Source organism: Lepidothrix coronata, unplaced genomic scaffold, assembly GCF_001604755.1.
Source record: "Lepidothrix coronata isolate B3197 unplaced genomic scaffold, Lepidothrix_coronata-1.0 Scaffold159, whole genome shotgun sequence".
In the NCBI taxonomy this organism is placed as follows: domain Eukaryota; kingdom Metazoa; phylum Chordata; class Aves; order Passeriformes; family Pipridae; genus Lepidothrix; species Lepidothrix coronata.
Genome location: NW_016690339.1, coordinates 1638726 through 1665203, shown reverse-complemented (window position 1 = coordinate 1665203; position 26478 = coordinate 1638726). Strand labels below are relative to the sequence as shown.

The 26478-nt window shown below is 38.1% G+C and overlaps 1 protein-coding gene across 2 annotated transcripts in view; it reads left to right on the top strand.

Moving 5' to 3' along the window:
* The window catches only part of TMEM117 (transmembrane protein 117), a 197141-nt gene that overhangs the window by 148266 nt on the left and 22397 nt on the right, over window positions 1-26478 (top strand). For both annotated transcript variants that reach the window (XM_017829167.1, XM_017829168.1), the window contains one exon: window positions 9529-9688. In XM_017829167.1, coding sequence (XP_017684656.1) covers window positions 9529-9688 — 160 coding nt within the window. The remainder of the gene's footprint in view (window positions 1-9528; window positions 9689-26478) is intronic.

The window sequence follows — 26478 nt, the reverse complement described above, 5'->3', positions numbered from 1 at the left end:
CAAGATTAAAGCTTTGGGGATTTTTTTTTTTTGTGTTGGAGTTGTTTTGGAAATACATTTAGTAAAAATATAATCAAATTGTTAGATGAAAGACCCTGTATTTATTTAAAATGCCTTGGGAAAAAAAAATTAAAGAGCAGTTCAAAACAGTTGTAATTATATTTTACTTTGATAGGGTTTGCAGACATATAATTGTAAAAGGCACAACATCTTGATGAATGAGAAACTATATCCCATAGACATCATGGTATGAAACCTAAAATAATGAGAAATTTCTTATTCCATCAAACTACTATATAGGTAAATTATACAGCTAATCTATTCCAGAACATAAAAAGCTCTTAAACTGTTATATTTAGCTTATTCTAAATTTGAACTGTATTTTTTAATTTTAGTTGTGGATATAATACATTGTCTGAGAAGCCCTGAGAATTTAATAGCTCTCCCAGCCACTCTTACCAAAACCTTTTTTTTAAGAGTAACAAGATGATAGTCTGAGCAAGGACAATACATTCCATATGTTCTACATGGAAAAAATCAGACTCTGTTTTTTATCCTTAATGCTTCATAGAATCATAGAAACATTTAGGTTGGAAAAGACCTTTAAGATCACTGAAGTGGTATTGAGGCAACGCATAGACTGACTTAGCCTTGGCCACACCTCTATGCTGAATGAACTCTTGTCCTCATCATTGCTGTGTTCCACTTGCAGAGCCTCACACCTGTTATGCTGTGGGACCTGAGGAGGTGGGGCAGTCACAGAGGAGATGCACCTGCTGCATCAGGAATGGACTTGTCACCATTGCCCCCTGTCCCTTAAGTCAAGCTCTGTCTGGGCAGCTGTGTCAGTCATGGTGGTGCAGAGCTCAGGGAGGCGATGATTTTCTGTGGGGTGGATGCCATTACTCCCTGGTTGAGCTGGCAGGGCTTCAGAGCCCTTTCTGCACATCCTTCCATGAGAAGTGCTGCCAGAACTGACTCCCTACACTCTGTGTGCCTGCCCTGCTGGCATCACTCGTGGTGGCTGGCACTTTTTAGGGCTTCTTTACGCGTGGGGAGCCTGGATGCTGTTACTTTTGGCCCTGCCTGGGTCCCATCAGCAGCTGTAACGATGTCTTAGGGCCCCTGGTAGCTCCCTTGTCTCCCTCAGGATTTCCCGTTTCAGAATTTTGCCAGCACTGGAGCTGTTCACCATGATGACTGAGTGCTAGTTTGGTTGTCACAAAAAAAATGGGAAATTTTATGGGGTTTATTCTCGTTTTTTTTCCAAAAACCTGGAAGGATAATTTTAAGACTGTGCAACATCAAAATTCTTTGCAATGTCATTCCAGTTTTCTAAAATGTGTTTTAAAAAGCAAGTAAACTCCAACTTTTCAGTGACATCATGGTAGACATGATAGGACTCAGAGGAGACCTTCTGCTTCAAGGTCTGGAGACCAACCAAGGTACTCTGCAGTGGCCCAAATCACACTAAACTAGATTTGGTTTAGGCAAGCAGATCTCGCACTGCATCTCTGTTAACTGTAATGAGAGATTAGATATGTTAACTCATGTAGATTCTGCAAAAACCCCATCTTTGATTAAATTTCTGCGTTCCCTATGAACTCTTTTAATTGCACTGAACTAACCCCTATGTAAAAAAATTCTGTGATAAAAAAAATAAATGATCAGTTTTTCACTTGGCTCTAGACTTCACATGGGATTTGGGAAAAAAAAAATTGAAAAATTTAAGTAAATAAAAGAAATATGAATCTATAATGTCCTGAAGAAAACATTCAAAGTGTTGTATCTGTAGTAAACATTGGTCAGGACTAAAGTTTCATGGATTATGAAATAAGTTGTGAACACAAGCACTGCTGGTAATTTCAGTATTTGGGAAATAAATAATGAAGTTATTTATTAATGAAAGAACTGGCTTATTAATGAATTGATTTTTACTACTTTTCTGACTTACATGTTGTTAATTGTGTCTTCCGAAAATCAATCAGTTTGTCTTAAATCAACCATCCAAATAACACAGATCATAGAAAGGCTTGAAAATGTGGTGTTAAATCCACACTTACGTTCTGGCTTGTTTCTAAAGCTAGAATTTAATAACATGTTTCAACTCAGGAAAATCAAGGAGATGTTGGGATATACTTCTAGATCCTGCTGTAGGTCTTAAAAGCTTAAGTTTAGGCTCTTAGAGTAGCATTTCAGTTACCATCTAAATGCATTTGAAATGAGATTTTCCTTCTAAATGTAAAGACATATTTTTTTCCATTTTAAAAGCTTTTTCCTATTCTACATTGCAATGAATTTAAGACTTTACTGAGTATTTAATGATAACTGAGAAAAGGAGGCCAATAATGCTTTCTTCTCATAACCAGTTTCTAGCAGTTACTAGGGATGCTGGAAGCATGAAAAGCCATAGTCTCTGTTTTGTATGTTTTGACATATGATCCCCTGTCTTTCCATTATGATGAACAATCTTTACCTCACTCTTACCAGAGACTGATAATAACTAAGCACTGAGACACACAGTTGGGTGTAGGAGATCTGTGTCCAGTGTTGTACTACTGTTGACTTGTGTATATGAAGTAGAGCAGCTCCAGCCAGAGAGTTAGAACAAATAGTACCCTGTAGCGTGCAAAAACTGCTTGTCATTGCATCCAGCTGGTGTCATTAATATTCAAATACCTGGTCTGATTCATGCAGAACAGGTATTGGTCCCTGCACTGTTTGCTTCATCTTGTGCAGCTGAGATGACTCAGCTTCCCTCATGTTACAGAAATCATCCCTTTTACAGATAAATTCTGTGCATTGATGAATTGTCCTTGTCTGAATATAAACCATTTTCACTGAAAAATTGCCAGGCAGGTGTATCCTAAGGCACATTTGATGCTCTGAAAATATTTTTTAAAATCTTGTTTCTGTTGTTTCTTGAGCAGCTGTCTTCCACTCCCCATTCTGTTGATAGAATAAGTAATGTATCTATCTGAAAGTAAACCGGAAGATTGACTTCTCTTTATCTTGTATAGAATTGCTTTGGTTTTTCTTTCAAAAATCCACTTTCTAAAAAACTTTCTACTGAAGTTAAGCAATTAACTTCTAACTTTGGAAGTTGAATATGGAGTATAGTTCCTTGGATATAACTTATGTGAGTCCTGTACTACCTTGTATATGATAGATGGTGATTGAAAATGTCTTTTATAAGTAAGACCATGAACCATCTTAAGCTGTTTTTGCTTTTCTGTTTCACAGATAGGAAATGGCATTTGAAACTTAAAGCTAATGGTGATGAGTTTAATTTAAATGAGATTCTATTTGGAATAGATAACACTTTCATTTTACTAAATAAATGGTGTGACAAAAGGAAATTCAAAGATGCTTCTATCTGTAACAAAAAAATGATACTCTCTAGAATTCACCATGTGATTACGTTATCTAATCTTATTCATTTTCTTACACAAAACATAGCAAAATATTTCCTCTATGCATTACCATAAATGTAATTTCAGGCTTTATACAAATCTTTGTGCAAAAATCCCAAATAGCTCTGGAGTAGTCATATTGATACACCCTAATAAAACTGCAGCTGTTACAGTCAAAGGATAGAAGTAAAGCTATGTTTGTAGGAAAGGTAGTGTCTTTCTTTGACAAACTGATATAGCTGGAAAAAATAAACTAATGCTGTTTACTTTCTTCTTCAGTTTTTAAGTAAAATGAATTTATAAAAATGCAGAATAATTCCAGTTTTGCCAGACTCAGAGCATCCTTTATACTTTGCCTTGTCCAGTTTCTTCAGCTCACTAGGCAGAATAATAACAAGCATAGCTCAGAAGACTTAACTGGGAATGCAAGGTTCTTAAAATGTGAAGCATCTGCTATTGATAAGTATTTATGAGCCAGTCACAACATTAGGAGTATTTCAGAACTTGCAATTTAAGGACGGGCAATTACAGAACTGGTAGTTACTGGCAAATACTGAATTGCTTACCTATTACTTCCCACTGTAGGACAGAAGTCAGGCATACACTATTGTGGTGCCAAGGTTTTTGAAAAGATAATGCAATTCAAAGTTTGAATTATTATCCATTTTCTTCTAATTGATGTTTAACTTCAGATAATTAAGTCTTTTTGATGGGAATCTGCATTAATGTAATTTCTCCCACTTCTTCACGCCTGCAGAGCATGTTTTGGGGAGTGAGGTGCTCTGAAATCTGCCGGTAGTATCATTTCATATCTCTACCGCATGTTTGTCCCCATCAGGGGAACAAGCACCTTATTTTAACAAAAGAGATTCCCTGTATTTCTGAATATTCCTATATTTCTAGGCTGTGTATGTATTACCAGTTTGTTTCAGTACCGCACTTGTTAAGTGGATTTGCCAGTTATCTCTCCACCTGCCCTTTGGTTCACAGTATGGATTGATTGCTTTGGGGTGCACAAGTGCTCAGTTTAGCCCGCAGTATGCAAACACTGTGAATATGGGATCCTCAGCACCAATCGTGTCATTCTATGGCACTGCTGTACCCCATGGCACTGCAATAGCTGCTGATAAAGGCAGAACTCTCAAGTCTCTGCTCTCTCTCCTTTCAGAGCACTGCCCTGTGGGGGCAGAAAAGCAGTGGCCAGCTGGAGGATTGAAGCTATGCTGTTTCAGAAAACCCAGATGCTTCTCACCAGCAGAGCATCTGTCCCTTACACTTGCTTAATTGCTGAAGCAGTGCTGACACCAAGCAACAGGCAAACTAAATATTTTATTTTAAGTGGGTTTAGAGTTGCTAGTTTTGACAGATTAAATAACAGAAGACTTGCTAATTAAGGAAAGCGAAATAAAAAGTGTTGGCATTTGCATATGGATATCTGCAGTAGCATTGTTCTTTATAGTTACTGTACACTGTGTGACTGTATGTTTGGCCAGTGCTGATTCTGAGATTAAAAATTATGTAGAGTATTTATCTCGATGGATGATCTTTCTTTCCTGAGGTCTGGAAAGCATTTTTAGATATCAAGAGCAGTAAAATTTATTCCTCCCCTTTATGTAAGTGTTTTCACAGGGTGTTTGCAAGTATTTGGGTGCATTGATGAAAAACATTACATTATAAACAGCTAGTGCCAAGGCAATCAGCAACAGTGCAAGTGCATTCTACAGCAGAGCAAGGGATTGCAGCATATGGGGGGTTTCCTGAGCTGGGAAAGCCCCAGAGGAGTGCAGAGACCCGCCAGGAGCTGGCAGTGTGGTGTGGGTGGGGACAGTTGTAACAGCAGACACTCTACTCCCACAAAGGGCAGCCCTAAGGATTGCAACCAGCTTCTTTGGTCCTGTCTTATATGTACTGTCTCAAACAGACATTGTATTAGGCAATATTTGGAATGCTTATTAGCAATGCTTCATGTTTTTTAAATAACCTAGCTTAGTGGCAATTATATGTGAAATTATGATGAAAAGTTCTCAAAATGCTGTGTCATACAAATCGAAGAGCTACTTTTGCCAAAGCACAGTTACATGTTTTTTTCTGGAAAAGATGTAGTCAAAGGGCAAGATACTGTTTTTTGTCTCTTGAAAAAAGACAGAAAGAGGATGAAGAAAATAGCCAAAGTTTGTCTTTCATTTCTTCAGTTGGTCTTAGAAGAACTCTTGCTATCTGATCATCAAAGCTGTAGCATCGTAAAAGATTTGGCAGAGGGTTGTACTAGAGAAAAAAAATTCTGAATACCTCTAACCATGAGCAGCTCAAAATTGTGTATTATTTTCTGCTTATATATGGTTGCGAAAAGAATTGTATTTAACATTTGAATGAAAAACTTCACTTTTGTTATTGACAAATGAGATTCCATCACAGACCAGAATTTGTTTTTTGTACACTTTGCCTTGCTGATTTAGACATGAAGAACCAGGAGACTCAAATTGGAAATAGTTCTTGTTTGTAAACTTGTATATATTTCTTAGCTTGTCTTTATCTTTCTAGGGACAAATTCTGGTTTATTCAGTTTTGAACTCAGTACAGGCAAGTAACACAGACTGTTTCCTGAAGGTGTGGTTGGAAGGAGTCAAAGGTACTTCTGATATAGGTCTGGAGGGGATGTGCTTTGAATGGTTTTGTGGTGCTGCATTGGGGCGGCAGTAGTATCAGGGCCTCATGGGCACTACCTAGGGAATTCCTGATGTGGGAGGTAGGACATGCAAGACAGCAGAAGCGGATGTCTCCAAGCATCCAGGACATAAGATCGCTGCAGCACCTTATGCCTTATCTCTACAAAGTTGAGGTCATGACCCTATCTGCCATGAGAGATTGTCTGCAGTGACTACTGATGACTAAAACCTGCTCAGGCTTCTGCTCCATGTTGTGTGTAACCTCTCATAATGTTCAGTGTCCTGGGGAATAGATTTTAAGTGGTTGGTCAGCTTGGTCAAAGCTTATAGTACAATAAAGTGTTATGGAAAGGTGCAGAAGGAGAGATGCATTTGGTTTGGACCTTGCCAAGATTTTGAGGACTAAACTAATTTTCTGTTGGCAAATGAGGCCCAGTAGTATGGACTCAATTTTGCATGAATAACTTAGTTTGACAAATTCAGTCCTGGCAATCAAAGATTACAGAGATACAGTCTAAAAAATTATTTGTTTCTTGAGAGGTTTCTGGCAGTAAAAATTCCGCTCTTAAGCTTCCCCTCAGTTCAGTGTGGCACTGAGAGTTTTAGATCATCACTGGCAGTGATAAGCACAGATTTTTGTGGACCTACCTAATAATTTTAACTCTTCAATATGCAATTGGCCTGGACAGTGTTTATTTGCAGACTCTTGAGAAGTATGGGCTAGGTTGTAAAATGTGTATTATTGCAATTGCATAGGTGCCCAGGGCAGATAATCATTCAATACAACAAGCCAGAATTAGGAGTGAAATATAAAAGTGTATTTCCTTTGTGAAGTAGAGACAGAAGTTGCATTTCCTATTGCCTGGGACAGAGAAGAGTCAGTCCTCTCTTGTCTTTCCCTTTGCACCCTTTCTGTAATGAGAAGGAGAGGTCCTGCCAGCAACGCTGTGGATAGTTTGATGGTGTAGCTCTTTCTTGGTAATGTGCATTGCAGAATATTGGGCAAACTACATGTTGCCCAAAATGTTGCAGGGTAGCTCACATTGGTTCATCTGATACAAGTTATGTCAAGTTAAATGAAGTCCTCATGCTTTTTCCATAATGTCCAGGACACTGTACTTTCACAAGAAGTGAATTGAACTGTAACCTAAATAAACTCAGTTTATAATAAATCCAAAAGCATGTATTGAATATCTTGCTGTGTTCCAGTATCATAGGTCAAAAATACAACTGAGTGCTAATTATGCTGTTTAATGCAACTATCTGAAAGTCTGTTTCCAACCTTTTTTATTGGTCTCACATTTTCTTATTCTATTAGCAGCCCATTTTGTGCTCCCTTCCCTCCCTATTTGACATTTCAGAATGAATAACAAAGCAATTTTTTTAAGTGCATATGCATTTCCTCAAGGAAATCAGAGCTTGAGCACACACATTAGTCTTTGCATGCATGCCAATGAAGCATGAATAAAAATATGTCTGCCTTTGCTTGCCTACGTGCCAAAACTTGACCTTCCATGCTTTGAACTCTTGCTCCAAAATACAAATGCATAATTCAAGAGGACTGAGGCAGAATAGTGTTGAGCATAACTTCTGGGTATATGGTTTTCATAGCAAAATACTCAGATTTGAATTACAGTTCTAAACTGTTCCGCAAAAGAGGTTGAGGAAAACCAGGGCAGCCAGTGGCCAGGGCAGTATGGCCTGGCCAGCAGACAAGTCCTGAGGACTGTTTTCTTTCTGGAGAATGTCTCAGCAAAAGTAAGAACATTAACCTCTATGTGAATTTCAGGTATGAAGGTGAAATAAGTAGGAAAAAACCACCTATGTGTGTCTCAAGAAACTATATGCAAGAGGTACCATCACGAATTGTCTTTCCAAAGTAAACTGTTCTGGGTATGTACCAAAGTGTAGCTTGTAGGAAAGTCAGTCAGCTTCAAGTACTGACAGGTGAGGTGGTAGCTAAGCAGATATTTTGGAATAACAGGGGTTACTATTGCTTAGGTCTAATGTGCTTCACTTTTTTTTTTTTTTTGTCCTTTCCCAGATGCTGGTAATACTCTCAAAAGAAAATTGTTATGGTGCCAAGCATAGTGTTGCATATAACTGAATTAATTTATTAACAATAAAAATACATGTTGAAGGTAATGGTGGTAGCAATCAAGTCATTTTTCGTCTCATTATATCCTGAAGAAGCGCAGCCCATCATGACACAGAAGAATGATGTTTAAGAGTCCAAATGGGTACACTATTGCTTATGTGCATATTTGTTTTCCCTTCCTGCACAGACACAACCAAGGCTGCTGTATAAAAGGAAATGAGTACAGACTGGTAGCCTGTGACCCCTGGTACACAGATTTTTCTTTTCCTCTGCTGAGTACTTGTCCTGTTTGGAAATGTCAGGGGACATATTCTTCACTTTGTTTTACAACCCTCGGTAGCTGAAGAAAATGAGACATTTTTGCTATAGAAAAACAATTCACCCACCCTGCCACAATTATTTACCCATGTGTGTGCATTCAGATGTTGATATGCACCTATTATAGCACAGACTTACTGGAAACTATGGCTACTGGGAGAAGCCTTGTTCGCCCTCAAATTACCAGCTAAGTTTTCCTGCTTCCATGGAACCAGGAATTCAGTCATTGCTGCCAACTCCAAAGGATATCACCAAAGTGCTGATGGAACTGATGTAGAGTTATCTTGCAGGGATAGTTTATAAAGATATTTTCTTAAATGCTGTGTTCCAGAATTGTATGAATTAGTCAAATGTGTCTTCTGGAATTCTTGTAGCATTTAGATGGAGGCTTTATTACTTTTATAATGCATTCCTTCTCAGACTTCTCAGAAATGTCATAAAATGTGTTGAAAACTTGTACAAAAAGCATCTTAGAAGACACAAAGCAAAATCTTTCTACAGTCCCCAGGATTTTTTTAAAAATTAATTTAGTGCAATTAAAGTTTCTTTTATTCAGACATGTTTCTGTATAAAAATTAGACTTCAGAGATAGTGTTCTATAGCTCCTACAGCTTAGAAAAGATTTTCAAAGGTTCTAATGTCTTTAGTGCCTTAGACAATGTTCTCACAATTTGTCCATTTGAATTTGGCATAATCATACAAGCCTTGGTACATTTTACTTCTTTCTTATTTTACTTAATTCGTTTGTATCTTCAGTGAAAAATAGGGAATGAAGAACAGCAGTGATATACTCCAGCCAAATTTTGCAACATGCTTAGTACTAGCTACTAAATTTCTTTTCACTAAGGATACTGACTGCTTTCCTAGTTTGAATTAAAAGATTTGTTTGTACACTTAATTTTCTTCAATCTCTTTCCATCAGTGGAAAATCACTGATAAAGCACCAGCTGACCATTAGAAGACAGATAAAATGGAATGATGTATCTTCATTACTATCGTATTCTCTCTGAACTATTTTTTTTCTCCCTTCTAGGACGGTTCTATTTACTCTGACCTCTGTAGTTGTGCTTGTCATCACTACTGACTGGATCAGCTGGGACAAGCTGAATCGTGGATTTCTGCCAAGTGATGAGGTCTCAAGAGCCTTCTTGGCTTCTTTCATCTTGGTGTTTGACCTTCTTATTGTCATGCAGGTACACTCTCCTAATGTTTCATTCCAGCTGCTGAGGCTGCCTGGTCACTGTTTCATCTGGAGCAAATGGTGTTTAGCTAAGGCTACATGAAAGTAAATAAATGCTTAGTTTGCAACCACTATTAGTAGGGGCATATTATAACATCAGTCTCAGTGACTTTGCAAAAAGGCCACTTGCCTTTTACTGTGAAAACATTGCTGATTTCTCTTCTTAGACTACCAGGTAAGAACTACATGACTTTCCCAATTAGTAAGTGTTTTCTGCAAAAATTATATAAGGAAAAGAAACATAAACTGTTTTGTAAATCCAGTGCTTCTCTTAGGAAGAAGAGATAAATTCAGCCAAACAAGAAAGAAATACTTCTGTATTTCAAGCTTTTGCAATAAGAGGCATACACACATTACAGCAATTCAATAGATGAAAATTTGCTATTAAGCTTCAACTTCCCACTTTTACATGAAGATTTCCTTACTTTGATGACAGATTCTTGTACTATCTTCTGCCAGCAGGGTTAACTGGGGATATGATTCCCTGTAGTCTGCCTGATGTCTGCGCCTTTGAATCTAGCCTTTCCTAACAAGGAAAGGAATCTGGGTCATGAGTATGTGGCCAAAAACCTCCTTCATCTGATGCTGTACTCTCCCATTTACATTTGTCTGTGGTTTGAGCCCTTTGTGAATAATTTACCCAAAGCTCTGTAAAAAATTGGGTCATTTGGACTGAGGCACTGAAGATGAGTATTGAAGGCTTGAATGAATTTTGCTCTTAGTCCTAGATGTGTTAGACTGATGGTCAGCAAAGAATTTGAGAAGAACCAATGTGTCCTTTGTTTCCAATAAATTACTAAGTCTGCTAGCAAAGACCATTTCTTAGACACTTAGTTCTCCTTAATGAGCTATCTATTGCTTGAGCAATTGTCACAGAGGTGACACTGGTGACACTCAGGTTTTATCACTGCTGTACTAGGACTTTAAAGCTGCATAGAGTCCTATAGTTCAGTTTTGTTTTCTAATGTCCACCAATGGTCAGTGCTCACTATGGTTCATGGTTAGAACTAGGAGGATAAGAAAGGAAATACTGTTTTTCTGGTAAGATTTCTGGTGCTTTGTTTTCTCTCTCTTTGAATTTCACATTTTGTTTGATGCTTCAAATAGATTCAAGAGAATTTATAATAAATGATTTTACTTTGCAGGACTGTAATGAAAATGTGAATGAAAATACAGGATGTATCAAGCTATACTGAATTTGATATTGAGTGCAGGGTAGAAAACAGAGCTGTCTTCATACCAAGTAATTATTAAACCATGCTTTTGACTTTGAAAAATGAAATTCCAACCTTGGAGTTGCTGAATATAGAGAAGAATTGTATGTGAAACAGCTTGTCCTGAGTAGTCATTCATATTTTTACAACACGAAGCAAGAGGGTCTTTTAAATTGCATTTCTAACAGATATTTGTGTGATAGAATTATTTATTTATTTTAAGTTATTTATTTGGACTATGAAACTGTATTTTATTTGCAGTGCAGTTCTACCATCCTGGATAGTGTGGCTGGCTTCTGGCTCCGGCTGTGCTCCTGCTAACCTTGCTGGGACACATGCCTTCACATCTGCCATCCCTAGAATAAAGAAAAGGGACCCTGAGTGCTTGTTTTAGATGGCTGCTGTGTATTCATCTCCATGTGCTTTTAATTGCTCTATCTTTAAAGTCAATGAAGAGATAAAGGTATAGTTGGGGTGCCCATCCCCTAAGTCATAACAGAAAAAGGGTTATAAAGATTGCATAGCTTGAGTACAGAGCTGCAGCCCTGCAAGGATGCTGCTCAGCTGTTTCTACACCTGGTAAAAGAGCCAAAGTAGCATTTCTCTGCAAGTATGCATCTTTGGACCGTATCTGACTCTGGCAGGCAGGTTGATCTTCACTTCTCCCTCTGCTATCTGGCCATGTTTTGAAAGGAATTTAAGTTTCACTGGGTCTAGGACAGTGTATCAGAGTTAACACCCATTTTAGGCTGTTTGAGAGGCAACACAGAAGACTCTATTTCAGTCTTGATTATCAGGACATTATCCAGTGTAAATAAAAACACTGATTTTTTTTTTTCTAAGTATAAAAATTGCATATTTAAATATAGAGATTGCGTATTATCTCTTTGAAAAACAACAGATCAAATTCAGTCCAATTGTAGATGAGCATTAGTTAATTTTAAAGGACATATGCTTGCTTATAGTAAGAGAGTAAAAACCCTGCACATTTGTTGGTTTTTTCACAGTATGGAAGTGAGGAAGTCAAGTCATTTTCACAGTGTGTTAAATTATGCTGTCCTCATAATTGAGATGGCAAGATGCCAACATATGTATATTTCTGGCACTCATAGCATTCACTGCTGTACATGGGCCTCATTATATTTTTAGCATTAGTTTCAGACTGAGTGCAAAACCACATATATTAATGCAGAATATATGGTAGTGCTATTATCATGTAATAGAACTTTTAAATTCACATAATTCATTCTCTTTCTCAAAGATGTAAAGGAAAAGGCGTTATTTAATGGAGTAAATATGAAAAATTGAACTATAATCCCACATTCCAAATATCTGTACTTGAACAAGTAGACAATAACTGATGTATTAGTCTATATACTGCTTTTTATTTATATATTTATGTATGTATGTGTGCATTTATTTATTTTAATTTTTATGATACTATCTTCTTAGTGACTTTGCTAATGGATAGGAGATAGTTGTGGCTGGATTATTAAACCTTGTGTGTCCAAGGTAGATGAATCATTTCAACTCGGTAGTGTCTTTTGTGAGTGGTTATAGGTTTCTCCGGATTTGTGAAAGTCCATGGAGTATTTCAGCATCGTGTGGTTTTACATGTTATAGCTCACTTGCTGAGCACTTTGAAAGTCCTATGGTATAAATTCTTGCAACTCTTAAGACTTACTGCAACTTTTTGTTTGGCAGTACAATCAGATACAATGTGTAAGTGATTTAAAAGCTGCCTGAAAATAGTATTTTTTACCAAAAGTAGAGTTTATTCTTCAACAAACTGAAGAAATTCAGTAGCTGATGGGTGGAATAGACAGAAGCCAGGCAGCATTTATGTATCGCAGAGATTCTTTGAGAAGGCTCTTGTAAGTGAATCTTTACCCAAACTAGCAAAATAATACCATTAATATCAAATGGGAGTACACTTGTAAATAAAGAGAATAGAATTTTGTCCTTTCAGGTAACTTTAAAGAGATGAAGGTCAAAGAGAGTTCGATAATTAACAACGTTACTTTATGACTAGTGCTGGATCTCTGCATATGTAGATATTAGAATATCAGCAGGTGGATTTTTTTTAATAATAACCATTTTTCAAATTTTGCTTGAATAGTTAAAGATTGAATAGAAATATGGTCTTGTCCACACAAAGTGCGAAAAGACTTGATTTTTAGAGTTGTGTCTTTTTTAGAAAATCTGTTTAACTCTGGAAATGTAATTTAACGTTACTCTTAACTGGATTTACACTCTAATTTGATAGAATTAATTTACACGTATGCAAACAAGAGGAGAATCTTGATTTACACTTCAAACAAAATACACAGTTATAGTAATTTTCCTTTGACACAGATAAGGAAGAAATGATCTTGTGTTCATACACAAGCAGGATATACAAAATAATTTGTCATTCCTGTCAAGTAGACTCTCTCATCTGTACATTTGATTCAAGGATGGTATGTAATTTTTTTTGTTTTCTATCAAGCAACAGCAGTAAGTCGTTTTAAGTAGCTGATGTATAGTTTGTTCCTGAGGAATTTGCCAAACTTTGAATGAAAATGTTCTTCTAAAAACCTTCCATTCAGCACAAAAACTTCTGAAGACGGGAGCATGTGAATGTCAAGGTACTCCCCATCATACCTTTGCCAAGCTTTGTAACATTTTGAAAGCAATATAACAAAGGACAAATCAAAAGCCATAAGAAATGTCTATGTTTAGCAGATAGCAATTAGCTTTTCCATCATCTCTCACATTCAGAATTTCTGTATGTGAGAAGTTACTATGGGTTTTTAATCATGTACTACTTGTCCTTTCAAGATGTGAACCTAGCCATAAGGGCAGGTGACCAGTGACAGATTTTTCAGATGAGTCAGGATAGATGGGAATTCACCTTCAGTAAAGCTGATGGCTTATTCAGCTCCATTACTGGTGTCCCCAGCTGTTACCATATGGCAAGGTTGTATAGGGAGGAGCCATATACCCTGGACTACTTCTGTCAGACATTATGTGGGGTGTTTCATTTCGTGCAGAGTACGTTACTCTTCACTAGCGGATTTTAGACATACCTGTCAAACAGCATTACAGAAAGGGATAACCATCTTGAAGACATACTTGTACTCAGCGGATTGTGCAATGTTTGCCAAGAAATCCTGCTGTGAGGGCTGGCTTTGTGGTGCTGTATCTCCTATGTCCTGCAGATCTCTGAAGGAGAAGGGACAAGTTCAATTGAGGTAACTTTGGGGGAAACCTTGCTGTAGCAAGTAATAGATTTTTCCTCCAGCAAAGTCTCTTATACTGTAAAGACTTTTCCCTTTTCTTTTGTCCCTTCTACATCCTTATCCTTCTATGGAATGTGGAAGTGTTCCTTATCAGCACTGATGTAAAACATTCAAAAATAATCCTGAAATAAAAGTGAATTAAGAGGACCAGAAAGGAACAATCTTGATGTAAAGCTTCACTTTATTTGTACTTACTGTGAAATTCAAGTGACATACCTGAGTACATTCCTAAACACTATTTAGCCAACAAAATGATAAAAGTTTCTCATGCCATTACTGGTACCATGGCATTTCTTTCTAGTGGATCAGATGCAGGTTTTTCTTGCCTATCCTAGACTTGTTCCTTTTCTTGAATCTGCCTTCACAGATGCAACTCATGGATTTATATCTGCATTGAAATTCTCAGTCCCAAAGTGCTTTGTTTTATTTCCTTGAAAGTTACTGTTTTGAGTGATATCAAGTCTTTCTCCTTTCAATTTTGAACATAGGATAGTAGCTCTCCCGAGCTTCACTTTCATCCATCAGACATCTCTTTTCTCTTAACTTTCCTGTATCATCTCTCTGTGGCTGATATCAAGGGAGTGGATTATTTCCTGACTGTCATGTACTGAGAGGGACAAGTTAGTGTGCTCCCAGAAATGGCCAGCTCAGGAATGAGCAGGTGGTAATGGAGACAGAGTAAAATTTCCTTGTCCATCTGACACAGAAGAGAGGTTCTAAGGAACCAGTGCATGGACGCTCCACACCTCTTTCATGTTGTTGTTTTTTGAGGACAAGGTTCAATCTTGCTTGGGTGCATTATATTTGTCTCAGGCATTATAAATTCGACTCCAGTGTTTTCTTCAGCTGCTGTAACTTGCTGTATTTGTGCTGACCAGAATCCTCTCGTGCCAATTTATACTGGCTGAGGGCTGAGCCCTTTTTTTAGCTCTGTCACTTAGTTCCTCATTTGCAGAAAAGGAACAACTGTAGTTCTTTTCTTTCACTAGTTGTGTGATTGTCTGCTTAGACCCTGAAGTGCTCAGAGAAGGAGGCTGTCTGACTTGGTACAGCTCCTAGTGTAATCAGGCACCAGTACCAGCTGGAGCATCTTGGCTCTGAGATGACTACACACAAAATGAATTAGCTGAAAAAGCTTCTCATTTGTCACAGTTGTTCCCTTTTACCCTGACAATGGGTATATGCTATATATGTGACACTGAGACCCTTCACTGGCAGTGCAGGTATTTGCCTGACATAATGAAGCGGTTTTCAAAAGCAGACCTAGCATTTTCACATACTGCCCCTTGAAACCAACATATCCAGCCCAAATACACGAAAAAACATGGAATTCTAGGAACAAAAAAATCTGGAAATTGTTTGCAAGTCTTTCACAGGACTATTTTCATTTTTTCACATATTCTGCTATAATCAGTGTGTGATAGGCTTTGTTATTGTGGGATGTATGTCTGAGAAGTGTTGTGTTGCTTAAGACTATGTTGGAGTGATTTATGTTGGTATAGCGTAATGGTGACATTCAGATAATTTCGACTCTCCACAGCATTGCTCTGGAATATATTATTTGATTGTAGAAATCTGTTACACGGGTTTCTGTCTAAAAATGAAAAACCTGAGATAAGATTGAACTGGTTCAGTTGCTTTCTATGTGAGAGAATTGCTTGTATGTGAGTTAAAAAGCAAAAGATAAACCTCAGTTTGCCATAATTAGGCAGAGCATTGCCTTATGACAAGTTTTATGCCATCCATAGCTTACATTTAGCCACAAGGCATACTGAATTTACAGAACTTGGGGACAGGTTGTACAGGGTGTATAGATCTGCCTATCAACAATACTGAGTTCAAGTAAGGAGAAGGAGCAAAACCAACTTGTTTACTCTTAATCAAATCTTTGAGGGGAACTGAAACAAGAATATGCTTGATGTTGTTGGTCTAGCTGCATTATTTCTGCAAAGCTGATTGAATGACAGATGTTTATACCTCCTTGAAAAGTTTGAAGCTTTTTATATGAGATATTAACAAAAACACATGCTTACTTTTATTGCCTTTGACTTTTTCCAATATGCTAAAAAGCTCTTTGTATAACAAAAGGGACATATGTAATCACTGCCTTGAGATGTTGAATACGTTACATGTTTATGCATCTGTTAGAAACAGAATTTATTGAAACCCTCAATAAGTAATTTGTTCTCATATGTATAGAGAAGGGCAAGTATTCCCTAGTGCTTTTAGTGATTTGAAATTATGGTTGCAATGGTTTCTGATTTTGAAGTAATATTTAATTACTTAGCTGTATTGTATTTGGCATCATGTCCCTGTGGGTCATAGGTGTTGTGTCTGTCCTTAAGTGGAACAAGTTTGTAGTTTCCTACTGTTCAGAAGTTAAGAAGTTTCCCTTTTCTGGGAATGTTTGCCTGCCTGTCCTGTAATGCTTATTAGGGAAGGAAATTCCCCAGCATAACACTTGCCAGATCTGAGAGACAGATGGGGAACCAGCATTGCCTAACAGTGTAGCAGCAAAGCAGCTAAATCAACATGCCTCTAGAGTCTCCCAAATGGTCTCAGTAGTGCACTGCATCTGACTTTGGACTGTGGTATGTCTCGACTGGTCCCCAAATAATTAACCTCTTCTCTATCTCTTCCTAGTAGTTAGACAGTATTTGCAATATAATTCTTCATTAAGATTCCTTAGATCCCTGCCTGAGCCAACAGGTGCTGTAGGCACATCAGCACATTGTCACTATTGTTGAAAGGGTACAAGCAGAGACAAAGGTGATGTTAATCAAACTGGGAAAGAGCTACAGTTTTCACCTCACTCTCCCTAACACTTGTTCGATTGCTGCAGTAGCCACTAAAACTGAAGTTGTCTTGATACTTCTGATGCCAGAATGACACAGCCTCAGGTAGTATGGGATGGTACTGTGTGCCTTAATCTTCCACTTCATTAGCAGGGAGGGCAGCCACAGGCCTGGAGGGAGCCACCCGTTATCAACCAATGCAAGGTGGAGCTGTCAGGGCCTCTGAACTCAGTCACAGCAGGCATGGAATCCATTTCTCCCTGGATGAAGGTAGGTGAATTAAAGAGCTCCTTTCAGGACTGGCTCTGGGGAAGGCAGTGCATGTCCTAAGGCAGCCCAGTGCTGGGGCTGGTTTGAAGCACTCATGAGGGCCATAGAGAGAAGCCCGGGCCCCATAGTCATGGCTGCAGCTCCATGCCTGGCCACCTCCACCTCATAGCAGGGATTTGCAAGCAGTCCCTGTCTCTGAAGAAAGATCATGAGTGGAAGCCAGGTGGTCCTGCTGTGCAGGGTAGCACGGCAGCGAAGAGAATTGCTTGAAACTGGCTTAATCCCCTGAAATAGTCTCTCTCCATCGAGTAGCACCGTACAGTGCACCAGTGGCACAGAGGGAGGCACAAAGCCAAGGCAGACGCTGGTGTTGGTGCTCCACACCCAGGGAAGTACTCACATGCTTTCAGTGACCCAAGCATTGCAGAGCTGCTTTTCTGCTGTGACAGCCAAATTTGGCTTGCACCTTCAAGAAGCTTTTGTTCTGTCCTGACCAACTCTGTTTCCATCTTTCTCAACAACCATAGAAGCCTATGGAGCACTACACTTCTCAGTTCATTCATGGCTTGCACCCCTGCCAGCATTAATTTAGTGATACAGTAATTCAGAAGACTGCACTGTAGTTGCTGTGGCTGGTACTGGTCATTTTGGGCTGTGGTTTGATTTTGTCTTTCAGAGGAGACATTGAAGCTCTTCCTTTCATATAAAACCAGCTTCGATTTCACTCCCTGTCATTTCTGACTGAGCTCTGCTATAATGTTGTTTCCCATATCAGGTACCACACAAGGAAGTAAATTATGGAAATTTGTGGGTAGGTAATCCGTTTTATCGCCTGTAGATGAAAATGAGAAAACATCTCTTTCTAATGTATCTCACTATGGATTTAAGGATATAATCCTATAATCCTTCTTGGATGGCTCTTTACTTTGAGTTTTTCTCAGGTGATTTTTGAGCTTGACTATATACAATGTGCAACACACATTGGATCTATAATGAAATTTCATTCCACTTCAGAACTGCGTGCCCAAAGTGGAGAAACAAATAATCCTCAACAGCAGCACTGATCTCAAGTATAGCACACAATCTATCTAGGAGTAAGTGGGGAAAAAAGAAGTGATTAAGTGATCTACTTTATCAGACAGCCAAAGGTAGATGAAGCTAAAAGAATTGTTGTCCCATCTCAAGAGCACAAGTGTATTTTTTGATGGCCCTGATTTGGCCCGGTTTCTGCAGACTGTGTATTGGAGAAAGCTGCTAAGAGTACCCAGACAGTGCCTGGTGCCATTTCCGAAGGCAACTGCTTGGTGGTGCCCCAGCCACTTGCAACTGCCACCGCTCAGACAACAGCTCCAGCGCATTCTCTTGGCTGTAAATTGTACTTTTGTCCTGACCTTTAGTTGTAAAGTAGCAGCTACATCTTCTGCATGCATGTTAAATACCCTTGAGGATGTTTCTGGCATCTGGGCCAAACAATTACTGCGCTAATCTAAATTATACAAAGTCTCACTATTCCTCAAGGTCACACTACAAAGATTTTTGTATCTGGACAAAGTGGTCTAAATACAGGGATGGGAGAAAGAAAAGCATCACAGTAACAAGCCTAATATCAGAAATGAGCAGATGATCATTTAAGCAGCACAGATACAGTTACACATAAAAAATGGTGTTAAAAATGAGACAAAACTAGTGAGGCTGCAGAGTCATGCATTCAGAAGTTAGGAGATGCCAAAATTAAGTCACCAGTATAAACTTTTCACCCCTACTGGATGTATGCATTATGATAAAATCTGTAATTATCTATTCACATCTGATTTTTCCATAGGACCTCTGTCTCACTTGCTGCACTAGATGAATGGTGTTCACTTAATGAGAAGCTATTCAATATTTTGGTTTACCTTTTCTGTTCAGCCTGTGGCCCCAGGCCTTACTTACTGCACATGATTGGAACCTTAATATGAAGATGAAATTATTCATTTCCTCATGGACTTTTTTTGTGACACTCATCACTGTGCTTCCTAAGGGCTTCTCAAGCATTAATATATTTGTCTTCGCAATAACCTTCATAATAGGAGTATTATTGTCCATTATTGTCCACATTTTATACTCAGGCACAAAGAAATTAAAGTCAAAGGGCCCCTAATTTGAGATGTCTGAGGATATTATTATGAAAATGTATATTATTACCCATCTTTTATCTGAGCAGTTACCTAATTGAGGGAGGAGGGACTAGCATATTGTTTCATTAGGAGCAGACACAGCCACATATTTACTTGATGTAATCTTATATATTATTATAGTGACAGCCCTATTTCTCTTGTAGAATTCAAATGGTTTTAAAAGCAGTTTCTTCGCTTGTTTTGAATGATGGCTATAACTGTGCCATATATCTAACTCCATAAAAAAGGTCTAATTAATTTTACACTGATCTTAAAAGAGTAGAGTGTAGTCCTAGGTAGTGTTCTGCACTACAGGACTCTTGCTATCCCTACGATATTTTGTCAACTCTTCCTCTTCTTCCGCAGTGGCCATATATTCAGGTCCAGTTCTCATTGAGTTCAGTACCAGCCTTGGGCACCTGTCACTTGAACAAATCTAAGCTTAAGTGGTATGTGGAGGCAATCACACAGGAAAAAAAAAAAAAAGAAAAAGGCAAACAAGTTATAACTGCTTGCAAATAGTTTAGTTTCAGAAATTCTCTTAGTATCTCAGACATGTCATAGCAGAGTTGGTTGAATTCAGTTTCTCAGCAACAGTGACCCCTGTAACAAGAGGCAAATGTCCACCACAAAGCCATGTCCCTAAGGACCACATCTACATGTTTTTTAAATACTTCCAAGGATGGTGACTCAACCGCTTCCTCGGGTAGCCTGTCCCAGTGCATCTAACACAAAGTTGTGCTCTGGCTATATGCAACCAGCAAAACATTTAAATACCTTTATTTCGATTCCACATACTGCTATGTTGTGCTGTGTGCAAAATAAAAAACTGAAAGTAAAATTAATTTAAAATAATCGTCCCTTGTAGGTTCAGTCTCAGACCTAGAGCCAAGAGCCCTTCTGCTTCCATCTTCCCTCCGCTCCAGATGCCTAGCTCCAGCTGCATGCAGAGTCCTTGGGATTAGTAATTACAGAAAAGATCATTCTCCATCCCTTGGCTGCTATGCAGGGCCAGCTCAGTCCCCGTTTGAGAGCAGTTCAGAGTCCTACCAGCAGCAGCAATGGGGATGAGAGGCGAAGGGGGAATGGAGGATGCTCTGTCTCTTTTCAAAGAGTGGCAGTCTCACATTCTGGTGAGCTCTGGGTCCTGAGAGATTCTTTGGCGTGCTGAGTGAACAGTTGGGAAGATACTTGTGTCTGAACCTTTAGCGAAATTCTTGCAAGTAGAAAAATTATTGACTTTTCAGAGGTCCCTTAAACTCTTCCAGTTTGGGGCAGGTATTTACAGGGGAGCAAAAGGCACATCTCTAACACAAAATTACTCCCTTGCTAAACTGTATTCCTCCACTTCAAAGCATGAGACATTTCTACAAAGTAAACCAGCTTATTCTCTCTTTGGTCTCACTCTCAGAAGTGATTGAATAGTGCTAGTTGGAAATGTCAAAACCCTAAAACAGAAAAATAGAACCAAACAGAAAAAAAAACAGCCTGAGGCAGACAACAGGCATGGGCAGTGTCCAACCCAAGCAGTTAAATTTGGAAAATTTATAAGCAAATAAGACCAGTATACTGTGCACAGGCACACTTGCATGATAAGGAGCAGTGCTGTGATTTCTGTCTGTTCTATATGGCTCCTGCCACAGTAGCAGTGGGTGCCTTTGTAGTATGGGTTGTATGAATTCTAGTGCCATTTCATAGCAAAATGAACCCAAAAAGGCCCTTTACTCATAGCGCAAAGAGTTTTCTGCATTTCTTTTGCATTTATAAAACTATGCTAAGAACTGAGAAGGGCAAAACCCACCAGGTTTCCAGTATCAAATTTTCTCACCTATTGCTTTGTGGGAGGGGCCTGCATGGAAGAGTAGGCCCTATCCCCTTGATGTGCTGAATTTCAGATCAACAGAGTTGAGACTTTTCCGAGCTCTACAGGGCTGTGTTCCAGCATCCTGGCTCCATTTTTAGCCTTCACTCAGTCAGTGGCTCAAACTTAACACAAGTGTTAATTTGCAGATAAAATGCCTAATTGATATTGATGATGCTCAGTCTCAGCAAAGTTGTTATGTAGCCACTTCCATGTAACCTTTCTCAACCTCATTTTTGTGTTCATTTTTATAGCCATATACTCTCACTTTTCCTTTAGATAGTGCTTGTAGGTATAAGCAACTTTGAACTCTCAAAAGATCTGAAAAATGAAGTTTTCATTCTCAAGACAGAGCAGGTAAATAAATTTCCAGTGTCCAGTGCAAATATACACAGTTTTGTTGTTTCTTCTGTAAAGAGAGCTTCAGTGAGTACTGCTGAAGGGACTGTCTGTCAGGGCAGTATTATCTAGCAAATGCATTTTATCTACTCTATCAGAAGTATTCTTTGTTTATAAGACACAGATATCTATTGGAAATGCAGAAAAGTAGCGAGAGTCTTAAAAGATAATAGCTAAACTACAGGTTCCATTGGGGATAGAATAATCATGTCTGTATAGCCACATAGAACCATACTGGCATACAGGCTAGATGGGCCTCCAGGTTGTATAAGAAAATTAGATTATTACTGTATTTTATGTTGAAATTATAGATTTGTATAACATTAAAGTTAGAATAAGAACATGCACTTAGTTTTCCTTAGTGATTTAGTTCTGAAAGGACACATTGTGGTAGAAATCCTTGTGCAGAATCATACTCACAAAAAGAGAAATTCAGAGATAGTTATGTAATTGGTAATTGCCTTTATATCATAGAAATCAGTGAAAGCTTTCAGGGTTTTTTCAGGGAAGTGGAATGTTGTCATTAGTGCCAATTAAGTAGCAAGCTTGAAATAACTGTTTTCTGTCAAAGAATCTGTTTCGTGGGGCTTTACTCTTTCTTTATTAACATAAGGACTTCTATGTGTCTGGTAGAAATTCATAGGAAACAATTAGGGCTTTAGAATTAGGTATAAGGCAGTATAGACTGGAATATTATGTTCCTCAAGAAGGAAGTAGTACTGCATGCTTCTTAAATGGTTGCTACAAATTATACAAGAGTTAAGTGAGAGATATTTTCCTTGTATTTTGACTCAGCTTTTAAAGTAAGAAGTTTGTCAGCTGACCACAGGAAAATTCAGAAGACAATTGGGAATAAAATGAGAGAAGAAAAATTCATTAATATTTCAGGAAGGAGCAGTTAATTTCTACTACTACTTTCATGAACTTATTTTGAGTTTCTAACAAAAGACTTGGTCATTCTAAATGAATGTTAAAGATTAGTCAAGACTTTGATCAGCCTTTATATTGATCAAGAATACAAGAAGACAGGGAAATGTTACAATGAACGTTGTGTCCTCAAGCATCGTGGATCTCCCATGCTGTGTTAATATAGTAGTTTCTAATCTTCTATGGCTCACTTGAGCCATAATTTAAAAAAAAAATTCTGTTCTGTTTGATGTTTTTTGTAGCATAGATCAGGAAAGTCCGTCTTTTGTGGATGTGATTTGCAGTAGAAGGACTATGAGATGGAACATTCAGACCTTTTCAGCATCTGCGAAGTCTAGCAGGGTCTTTGCTAAAGTACATTAGAAATGTTATTTTATTAATAACTAACTTTTGGAATTTTTGCTTGTAGAATCCAATGAAATTGCGTTTTGGGTAGACCAGAACATTTGGTTAACCTCTGCTGATTGCCAACCTCAGGCATGCTGATGCAGACCAATAGCCCAGTGGTCTTCAATTTCTAGATAGTACATTCCTGTAATAATAACCTGCGATGTGGTTCAAAATTGTTTTCCTGCATTATACCTCTCCACCTCTGATTACAGATTCTTTGAAATTGCAGTAATGCTAGTTATAATCTGGTTGGCTCATATTCCTTTCATACTTGCATACTTTGCAGACATGCTTTGTACGTGCAAACTGGATAAACGTCAGTAAAAATGTACTGTTTCTGAGGAGACATCAAAGTGATGGTCTCTGTTTTCATTTAAAAACATGGCAGAAAGCATATTGTTCTCTGGGCTCTAAGTGCATTTACATAATTAACAGCAGAAGTACATGGCCAAGTCATCACATGGTGGGTCGCATTGCTGCAGACCAGCATATCCCTAAATATATTCTGTAGTGCATTTCTCATATACCTAAACTGCTACGTTTAAGTGTGCAGTTTTTATCTATTCATTATATTAGTAAATGTAGATTGCCCGGGGCCCTCTGATGTATAATTATGTGTTTGAATGAGCACAGCAACTTCAGTAGCAGACATTTGTTTTGTAGACATGTTAGGAGAATTATAATTGATGCCTTTTTTATCACTGAATGAAAAAAAGATAAAAGTGCTGCTATAAACTGAAACTTGAATTAAGTTATGTGAAATACATAATTCACATAATGACTGTCCCTTTATAAATGTTCATATTAAGTAACCATATCATTTGGGATAATTCCTCCTTGAGGAATGCTGTGAAAGAATAGCTCATTCATTATCTTGACTTTGTGAATTGCTCTAAAAGCAGCTCCTCTGATGAGAAAATTGATTTAGCATCACTTTAAACTATTGAAAATAATGCTGGAATTCGGTATTTTCCTGTCCAGAAAGTTTCAGTAACGGTGTCCACTGTAAGGCTTTGACTAATTAAACTGGAACTCCCCTCAAAACCACACACATCTACCTCTCCTCTGCATGCATATACACATGCAGAATCTTGCTTTAAAACACCACCTGGTCTATTAATCACACTGACAGAGTAATCACTCAGCTGCCGTAATGCAGGTCCCTTGATTCATTGATGGCAATAATTAAAAGATTTGGAGTTATGCTTGGAAGTTTGGAAGCCATGCATTTATCTGCAGACAGGATTCTGCGGCTGTGTACTGTCCTCCTAACAGTGTCTCTGAGAAAAGGCAACATGTCATTTCCCAAAATTTTTGTCAGAAAAGTTCTTAAAATCAAAAATATGACCCTCTGATTTAAATCTATCACTTGTAGATATTTAGGAGAAAGTTATGGAAGAAAAGACAGTAAGGGAAAAAGCACATAAGTACTATCGTTAGTGGCAAAGGTTACAGAGATGTAAGGTTATGTGAATAGATAAGAAAGCCAAATTTCTGAAGCAAGAGATAGTATAAGAGACCATCTTCCCCTCCAAAAAGAGGGCTCATGAGTGACTTAGAGATTTCCTAAAGAGAATTCTCTGTGGATGGAAATTAGCACACTGTCTTCCAAAAGTAGCATCATCAGCAGACCAAAAGTAAAGACTGAATAGAACAATTGCAGGAGGGCATCCTTCAGAAGCATCTGTTATATTGGACAGACTTCTGCCAAGTGCTGTACATATAGTTTCTTATCTACTCTGAATTTCCAAAATTTTTGAGGTTGTCCACCCTGTCTCATTGGTCTTTTTTTTTTTTAATTGTAATTCAACCTTTCCATGTGATCAGCGTAGTTGCTATATTTAGATTCAAATCTCACTAGGAGAACACTTTAATTCATTGCATACCACCAGCCTCTGATTTTGTCTTTGAGATTCAAAAAGGCACCTTAATAACATTCTCTTTTCTTCCAAGGATTTTAAGGAGAAGAGTTTTGAAATTCAGACCAAACTGTTGTGTTTGTCAAGACCAGGGTGAGTTTGTGCGATTAGAACTTCGTTTGCTGTCTTTTTGACAAGTTCTCCCAGGAGGTTTCTGAACATTGAAAACCTTTCAGGATGAAGTTCATGTTTTCTGCATGTGCTTGGCAAAAGCAGATATATTGCTCTAATATAAAAAGCTGAAATTGCATTTTTCCCTCTCTCATGCTCAGGAAGTGAGCTCTTGCATTGGGGTCAGAGAGCAGGCTGTAGAGAAGAGTTATCTTCCCTAATTTTTATCCACATTGAAGGCTATATTTTTGGGTTATGATTTTATTCATTCTGTAAGGGATGTAATTTACGTATGTATAACATACAGAGAGTACTAGCATAATTTCCTCAAGGGATAAGAAAATGAATGAATTTTTGGAGAGGGAAGGACAGGTTGAAAGAATAGGTAGATCATGATGACTACAGGATATTCAGAGGATATTAGACCAGACATTGTTGCCAGTTAGGGCTTTTGAAGAACTTTACTGTGAGAAAGGACATCTGCTTTGTAGCATGTACTGACAAAGTGTGAGTGGCTCATCAGGCTTGTGGAGTGGGACTCAACTGAATCACAAAAAGTGTGATTCAGCTTGAAGCTCGGGACCCCTAAATGTAGGTGGCTACAAGGGAGCTAGCTGTGTGCTTGTTCCCAGTCTGGTGAATGGCAACCTAATCCATACAATAAATGTTAAAGACTGATTTGGCAGCATTTATAGTGTAAATAAGTGTGGGCAATATAAATGCCCGTATAACCTATATCTGTTTCCTCATGTAGTCTACATTGTTGATGAGTTTGAAAATACGTTCCAGAATACTGATACACCAACAGAGATGATTTTATTTTTACATGCGTGCTCCTAAGCTTTATGTATTTCCTCAATTGCTACCCAGGTGTGTTTATGTGAACATGATGTATGCATTTCCTACTGCCAGCCCAGCATATACCAAATAAGCTGCTCTGCTTCTAGAACAGATGTGTCTAATGGCAACATCAGAGCTTTTGAAGATAAAACTGGAGGTAGAGGGTGACCATGGAGATGGGATTCAGGAATGAAGTTTTGTTTGCAAACAGTATGCTGCCACTGCTAATCCTGCTAGCAGACTAAAACTCAGGACACAGAAAATTATTTAAACTCCAACTAAAAAATTGAAACAGGAAGCTGGCAAGACCAAGTATATTCCACATTATTCTTGTTCCTGAAACAAAAAATCAAGTGCAGATAGCCATGTTTTGCAAAGTCAGCCTTTCTTCTTTCAGTATTTGCAGTTTCCTTTATCTTTCCTTGTATATTAAAACTAGTATATTAACTAGCACAAGATATGAAGAGGAAAATAATTTTGGAAATAATTATTACATTTTTTTAGGGGAAAGGGAATTTCCACTGACTTGTTTGCAAACCCCACATTTAAGTTCATGAGACACATTTCTTCCTGTGTTCCA